Here is a 7,796-nt window from a genome sequence, read left to right on the forward strand (position 1 = left end):
CGGTGCTTCGATTCGAGATAAGCTTTACACAAAAAAGATACACCTCGATGCTACGGTTCCATTCAGACGATCGGTTTGTAGTTTCGGCCGTAAATTCTTAATTTTGTGTTCCCGTTTGAAGCTATTCTGGACGAATTTTGTCAGATTCGTCGCGCACGATAGATCATTTGAAATTTCCTTTGACCAACAACCTAATCTCGCAGTTCCTCACAACATTCATGTTGTAAGTTTTTGGTTTCAACGATCGTAGCTTCATCTCTCTTTGAATAGCAGTCTACTGCACTGACGCCGCCATGTCAAGCTCATTTGTCCTCTGCTCAGAGCCTTCCTATTCGTCCCTCTCGACGCCGAAGCCCTTCCCCTTGATCGTCTTGCCCACGTCCTACTACACTAGAGTCGTTTCCGGCGTCGCTCATCTCGGCCTACTCTCTGTCGTCCTCCTACTACACTGACACTGCAATGGCGCGCACACTGCTTTCTTGTGCCATCTGCATCTGTGGAGTTCGTCGCGCCGTCGACGGGGTCGATCATCTTGGCCTCCTCTCTCTCGCCCTACTACACTGGAGTCGTTTCTGGCGTCGATCATCTCGGCCTCATCTCTCGTCCACTGCACTGACGATACCATGGCGCGAGCACTGCATTCACCTCCTTTGTCGACTGTCTTTGCGCGAGCACCGCAACTAGTTCGCCGACGGTATCGCTCGCCGTGCCGCCGACTAGGTCGCTCGCCCACGACTCCATGCTCGTCATGTCGGACACGACGCCATGGCCACTATCCACCGCAGTCGCCATGGTCCGGCGCACACTGCATTTCTTCCCCCCTTCCTCTGCTAGCTCTTAACCCTGTGTGCTAAGTGCAAGTGCTAGCTCTTAATAATACCTCATGCGTGCAACCAAGCATCGTGTCCATGTGCCGCTTGGGCCAATGCAGGCAACCAAACAAAGTGCAATTGCGTATTACCTAATGCAGGGACCCTAGATACGGGCAACCAAACAACTTGTAGATGGTGCATTAGGGCCTGTTTTTCTCAACCAGACTGAGCTGAGAAGTGTATGCCATGCAGATACTGTTCACAACTTGAAGCAAGCACGTCCATAGAGACGCCCGTGTCACGTTGGCTGGCCCGGTCGTACTCGGCGATCATCCATGCTATTGTATTTTCACATTTTCCACATTCGCCCAGTAGCGGTGGCTAGCTTACACTAAAAAAAAGAGTGGTGGCTATCGCGTCGACTATTTGCCGATATTTGACGTTTATTTAGGAATTTCTCGGCGCAGCACCAGTGGTCTAGTGGTAGAATAGTACCCTGCCACGGTACAGACCCGGGTTCGATTCCCGGCTGGTGCAGTTTTTCTTTTGTTTTATCTTTTCCCATTCTTTTTCGGCTGATGTCAATGATAATTTGCTAGTTTACAGTTTCCTCTAAGCAAAGCACCTCTGACGCATCAAAACGAGACGCTCGTAGCCTCTGATACTGATAACAGTGCTGTCAAGCAAATTTGGACATTATTTTTTTTCACCAAGAGCTTTTTTTTAGCAAAAGAGAGGCCTTCCTCTTCGATTTCATTTATAGAAATCACACAATCTTCAATTTAGCAAACGAGAGGTCTGATCTTCAGCAAGAAGTAATCCCCTCCCGGCCCTTCGAAATGAGATGCTCGTAGCCTCGTACACGAAATCTTCTCTTTTACTGATGCACAAATGCCGCATAATTCGACGATAGACGCCTGAGAAACATGGAAATGCACAACAAACTTTGCTAGCTCAAAGAAGGGCAGTCTCATTTATTCCAGGAAAATACAAAGGAGAATACTGAGGGAACAGTTACTGCTTGTACTACACTACAGCAACAATGCCAGCCAAGCTGCCCTTCTGAACGTCTCTATCTACAGCCTGATCAAATATCATAGGCCTCACAGGACTTACAGTTACAGCAGTACATAAACGGGAGCTTTACCACTATGCTTACAATTGATTGTGTTACATTTGAGTTCCACACGATAGTCGTCGAGTGTGATAACTTCTACACTCTATACTGAATGCGCTGATATGCTCTATAAAGTTCCTCCCGGAGTATAAGGCGTGCGTTAACCATCTTCATTTCTGGAAAAAAAAAATCACATGTATACCTGTTTAGACATAGTACCAGTAATAAGATAAAAGAATATGTTACTTTCAAATTTCAATAGGCAACTCTTGTGCATATTTTTATTCTTAAGGACAAAAAAAGCCCCTGTTTTCAGATCATGCATAGATGAGAGGCCACGTAAAGCTATCTGACAGCCAAATTTAAGTTTACTGCAGCTCCAGAGTCCAGAAAATGTTTGCAACTGGCTATATTTTTAGGTGACCACAATAATTTAAATGTTGAGAAGTACAAAAAAATATCTTCAGGAAATGGCAGTTCGTGAGTGAGCTGTGACATACCCATCCATTATTGTTGTCCAAATGAAGAAAACCACCATGGCCTCGAGCATTCTTAAACTTGTAGACAGGTCCAGAAGCTGATAATAGAAGTCGGGTAAGACAGGAAGTACAGGCAAGAGAGCACAGATAATAATCTGATTTTCTTTATTTACTCTGAAGATCCATAGCATAGCTTGCGAAGAAGAGAACAATAGATTTTGAACAAGCATGAATATAGCAGTATTTTGCTTTGAAATATCAGCGCATAAGCATCGGAATGGCAGCATAAAAATTCTTAATATGAAAAACAACTGACAAGTAACAGCACATCAAAAACGAAATCTTGGACAGAAACATCTGTGGCATTACATGAAAACAAACTGAACTATAACTGTACTGTATATGAATAACTAACACATTTACAAAAGGAAATTGTAGATGTACAGGATTTTGTCTTAGAATACCTTCATAGCCACCATAAACTGGATCTTCAGACAATAAAAGAGGTGTGTCCAGGTCAATAAAACTGCAACCACAAAAGAAAATGAACCATTTAAGCACCTGATCTGACAGGCATAAGGTCTAAATAAACTTCATGTCATCATTTCTAGTTTGAACTTCCTAGAGATATTGTCTTTAGTTGTAAAATACATACTTTTCACAAGTAATCTTTTTTGCAGGGAATTTGCACAATTGACCAACCTGAAACAACCAAGCCCAGCGGCGAGATGGCCAGCAAAGCCCATGGCAATCCTAGTCTCGACCATACCACCAATCATAAGTGCAACACCAGCTTTTCTTGCAGCATCAATTACTTCGAGGGCTCCAAGAACCCCCAACTTTGCCAGTTTGATGTTAATAACATGAGCAAGATTTCCATGTATAATTTTCTGAGCATCATGTAAACCACGACAGCTTTCATCAGCAGCAACAGCAACTCTGTATTTCTCCATAGCAGCAATGCTAACTTCACGGAGACCTTCCCAGTCATCTCTATGAACTGGTTGCTCAAAGAGTACAGGAGTCACTCCCATTTCTGAAACCCATGAAATAAATAAGTTATACTAGAAACACCATACAACATCACAGTGACTGAGATATTAAAGAGTGAAAAGATTGAACATAGTGAGAGTACACACCGTTTAGTCTGTCAAGGACTTCAATTGCTTGGTTTGCTGTGTACCCTTCATTTGCATCCAAGATAAATGAGCAGTCGGGATGCACAAGCCGTATAGCCTTCAGAACTTCTATGTCTGAGTTCAAGTTTTTCCCTACTTTGAGCTTCAGAGTTTGAAACCCTTGTCCTCGATATTTTGCAGCCAATTGAGCGGCTTCATTTGGGGTCACAATTGGAATCTAAATTCAGAAATAGAGGAATTCAGCAATTTTGATCAAGCAAACGTAAGCATGCTTAACCCACTGCAGAGGATACTTCGATAACCATACCGTGATGTCTGTTGTCACGGTGTTTGATGCTCCCCCAAATAATCTCCACAAGGGTATGCGGATGCTGTTAGCTACGGCGTCAATCACTGCCATCTCCACTCCTGCTCTGGCCTTTGTTGGAGAAAGGAACAAGTAAATACACATCAGAGGAAGATACTTTTGGTATCAGGGGGAGAAATACTGAGAACCAGATAATATATCTGACTAAGTTCCAAGAGAAGAAATTAAAGCAGTTGTATCTGGGCTAAAAGGATCAGAATCTAAGAACTGAGAACCAACTTTCCCTTGAAGGTAGGACTTGTCTGATTTTGGATGTATTTCTTTGTTACTCCTTGCTTTTGCTGAGAGTCCCTTAATTACTACGTACTCCCTCCGTAGTGATCTAAACGCTCTTATATTTATTTACAGAGGGAGTATTTATTTAGGGTAAAATTTGTGTATGCAGTTATCATTCATTTTGGGCATGAGCCAGTGGTCAACATCCTCAATCCGTCCAGAGCCATAAAGGATCTCCATCTACATCAAGGCCTAGGATCCAAAAACCAATTCCCCATCCTTCCATCAACATCCTCTAAAAGAACCAACTTCTAAACTCTGAAGTCTCAACGCGAATCTTATCAATAACTGTCTTGTGGAGGAGAATTCCTCAAACTGTCAAACTCCAAATTTGTAACGAAAACTGAACCAAAATTGTATGCCAAGAGTATGAAAACAAGCAGGTGCGGATGGATGTCTCACCGAGGCGAAGGCGTGTCCGGGGAGCGCATCGGCGACGTCCTGGAGCACGGCGCCGAGGGGCGCGCTCCGCGCGGCCACGAGCGCGGCGCAGGCGCGTCCGACGGCGGCGAGCGCGGCGGGCTGGTCCTCGGCGGTGACGGAGGGCAGGACCGGGGCCTCGCCCCACCCGACGGCGCCGCTGGAGAGCTCGACCCGCACGGCGACGTTGGAGACGGCCTCGAGGCGCGAGGAGGCGATGGTGAAGGGCGCGGCCAGCGGCACGTTGAGCGGGCGCGCCTCGGCCGCCGCCACGTCCACCGAGAACGTCTCCTTGAGCGCGTCGAAGCCGAACGCCTCCATCGGCTGCTGCTGCTGCGGGGTCGGAGGGGAGGGGGACGGCGACGGCGAGATGGCGCGGAGGCGGGTGGCTCTCTGGAGACCGGCGCCGGCGTGGGTGACTCGAGGGGTGGGGTTGAGGAGGGGCCTCGGGCTGGAAGGTTTCTGGGCGAAGCGGAGTGGGGAGGAGCGGGTGGTGGTGGAGGAGATGGAGCCGTCCATGGCCGGCAGCGCTGGGAAGCGGTGGCTCGGCGGACGTTGACGAGCGATCGAGATTCGCGGGAGGCCGGCCAGTGAGGAGCTGCCGGCCGCTTACTATATAGAGTGGTTGGCGCAGTGGCGACTGACAGGGTGGGGCCGCGTCGTCAGTGGCACGCCGGTGCCGTCGCGGGCATCTCCACCGCTCTGCTCCTCCGTGACGGAGAAGAGAAGGTGCCGTGGAGGTGGCGGCCCGGGCCCACGCGTCAGCCGATCTGGCAGTGCGTCGAGTGCCAGCTGAGCACGGAACTGCCGTGTGTCGAGACGCTCGGGCGTGGCCGCATGCGGCGGCGGGGCCCAGACGCAGCGGGGCTGGCGATGCCGTCGAGGAGCGGCAGAGCGCTCGGTGGCGTGGGGGGCGGGATCGCCGGGTGGTCGCCGCGGCGGTGGCCATCACGTGGGGAAAGCAGTCCGTCCGTCTGGGGGACCCACGGTGGATCCGGGACCACCTGTCGGTGATGCAGGGCCCCGCTGACCGTGACTGTGCATGCACGTTCGGCAGACTGTTCGTTTCGTCGCCAGACGATCGTCCTCGTGCGTGCGTCCTGTCGCATGGCCCTCCGCCCTCGTACTACTACTAGCATTCGTTCGTGATGAAGGCCGCCGTGCTCTTCGGTGCCAAGTCCGTGCCGTTCAGACCACTGTTACCCATTGTCTCGCTCACTGTCAAAGTAATTAATTCGTTTATAATGATTGGTTGTGGTCATCAACCGGAGCGCAGCGATCTGCCCCTTGCGGCCTCCAAGGAGGCACCACTTTTGTATGGATCTTGTTGTTGATGATAAGCTTGCACTATAGTAGTACTATGTTTACGAAAACTACATCCAACATATAGTCCGTAGGTGGAGTGCATATGTAGGATTACGGATATAGACACAAAAGCATCGCTAATTTCCTCTGCCTCTGGGTCGCACGACGACTTCCTGTCTACTAAAATCAATACAGAGGTAGGTTTATGTTAGCCTATGGGGTCTTAGCACAACGACTTCCTGTCTACTACAACAAGTTTTGCCCGGCTCCGGCGAGGAAGGGGCGATGTCGGCGGCGTGCCTTCGGCTTGCTTCAGTGTTTGTAGTCATCACTAGTTGGTCTACAGATCTGGATGATTTTTTTTATTTACGGTGTTCGTTGTACCGCCATGATCGAAGATGAATAGATCATCAGAAGTTTTCTCGCAATAAAAAAAAACAATGAACCGTCGACAGGCGGCCTAAACTAGTGCCTTTACCAAGGAAGATATATGGGGAAATTCGAAGTGGTTCGCAGTCAAAGCATGTGATTTCGCTCCATGTTATAGTGCCTTGAAGTGGATTTTGCATAATTAAGAAAGCTTTATGTCCTACTCATGGTGGTTGCATCTATTCAAAAGCAAGACTCGCTGCATCTTGCTCGGCAAGGTCGCGCGCCGCGCCCTTGAAAAAGTTCACCATTTATCTCTTGAAACTGTTGGAGATAGCACGTTCAATGCGCCATATATTATTTTCTTTCATAAAAGCGAAGATTTTGTGATCTTATGGTCACTACTTCTGGACACGCGGTAAACACATTAGAGGAAACATACTTACATTTTCAAATTGTTTATGGCGATTTATCGAATGGTTCTCCCTCATTCTTGGTGATTGCTTATGTTAAAATTCACATCGGATGACCATCCACACAATTACTTTAGCTCAACTAAGGAAACAGAAGAAAAAATAGAGAGGTGACATTCCTCTTGCTCTATAAGATTTCACATGTTCATCATTTTGTTTGTAGCACAAATAAATAAAAAAGGCAATGTCACCTCTCTTTTGGTTCAAGCAAGACTCGCTGGATCTTGCTATGAGCTTAAAATTAGTAGCAAGGGTTAAGTGTCCTTGGCGATCTTCTTCTCCATCTCCTCAATGCGATCACATAAGAGCTCATGATGAATTAGTGAATCGTTAGCATATATATCAAGCTGGCGGACTCGATCGTCGATGGCATGAGGATAATGATGAGGAGTGCTGTTGGAGCCTGCAAGAAACTTCTTTCGTCTCGGGGGCTGCATGGCGATGCAGATGCCAACGATGAACTTATTGTGTCACTTGGAGTTATCCTATTGGGTGTCCTTCAACAAACCATGGATAGTGCAATAATCCATGACGCAACCATCCATGGTCGTTGAATTGCCCTCGACAGAAGAAACACGATCACCGATACTAATGATTTTTACTGATCCAACACCCGGCTTTTTGGTTGCTTCCTCTTCCTCTTTATCCTCCGGCTCTTCCCACTAAACGAATATCGTCTGGAAATCTGAATTAAATTCATAAAAATGCGAGTATCAATGTCAAGTTTAAGACTTAAACCTTAATGGGCTGGTTCCACCACAAGGAACCTAAGTGTGTGCATGAAAACTAGGTCCACGTATGTTCAATGAGTAGGTCCGGCAAGCAACAAAAGATTTAGAACGCAGCACGTGCCTTGCAAAAACTAAAATATAGATGTAGGTTTTCGTCGTGGAGCAAGTGAAGCGAGGAAGACCATCGTCCTTTGTCCTTGCCACTGGGCGAAGACACAACACATTTAGCACATGTCCTAGCCTAGCGTAGCTGCCGCTGGGCCCTAGCTTGTAACATTAGTGCGTGACTGAGACCGGTTGTTCAGTGT

General features: G+C 47.6%; 1 protein-coding gene and 1 non-coding gene across 2 annotated transcripts; one reads left to right on the top strand and one right to left on the bottom strand.

Annotated features, from left to right (window-relative positions):
• The first annotated feature begins 1,278 nt into the window (after positions 1–1,278).
• Positions 1,279–1,349, top strand: TRNAG-GCC (transfer RNA glycine (anticodon GCC)). Its single transcript has one exon. It is a non-coding gene; the product is annotated as a tRNA-Gly (tRNA).
• A 408-nt stretch (positions 1,350–1,757) lies between these two features.
• On the bottom strand, positions 1,758–5,499 carry LOC109776911 (L-Ala-D/L-amino acid epimerase). Its single transcript, XM_020335576.4, has 7 exons — positions 4,593–5,499; positions 3,855–3,965; positions 3,548–3,764; positions 3,111–3,444; positions 2,873–2,934; positions 2,430–2,506; positions 1,758–2,105 (listed from the first exon to the last, which is right to left on the bottom strand). Exons 1-7 carry the CDS (start codon positions 5,127–5,129, stop codon positions 2,100–2,102), a joined length of 1,344 nt encoding a protein of 447 aa, XP_020191165.1. The 5' UTR covers positions 5,130–5,499; the 3' UTR covers positions 1,758–2,099.
• Between the last annotated feature and the right edge of the window lie 2,297 nt (positions 5,500–7,796).

The sequence above is a fragment of the Aegilops tauschii genome, chromosome 3 (genome assembly GCF_002575655.3).
Source record: "Aegilops tauschii subsp. strangulata cultivar AL8/78 chromosome 3, Aet v6.0, whole genome shotgun sequence".
Classification (NCBI taxonomy): domain Eukaryota; kingdom Viridiplantae; phylum Streptophyta; class Magnoliopsida; order Poales; family Poaceae; genus Aegilops; species Aegilops tauschii.

Excerpts from the sequence above, each read along its gene's own strand:
- LOC109776911 (XM_020335576.4), bottom strand. The coding sequence starts at position 5,129 with ATGGACGGCTCCATCTCCTCCACCACCACCCGCTCCTCCCCACTCCGC. Across the intron at positions 3,765-3,854 it reads CCGTGACAACAGACATCACG|ATTCCAATTGTGACCCCAAA; the intron begins GTATGGTTATCG and ends TTCTGAATTTAG. Across the intron at positions 2,935-3,110 it reads GCTGGGCTTGGTTGTTTCAG|TTTTATTGACCTGGACACAC; the intron begins GTTGGTCAATTG and ends TTGTGGTTGCAG.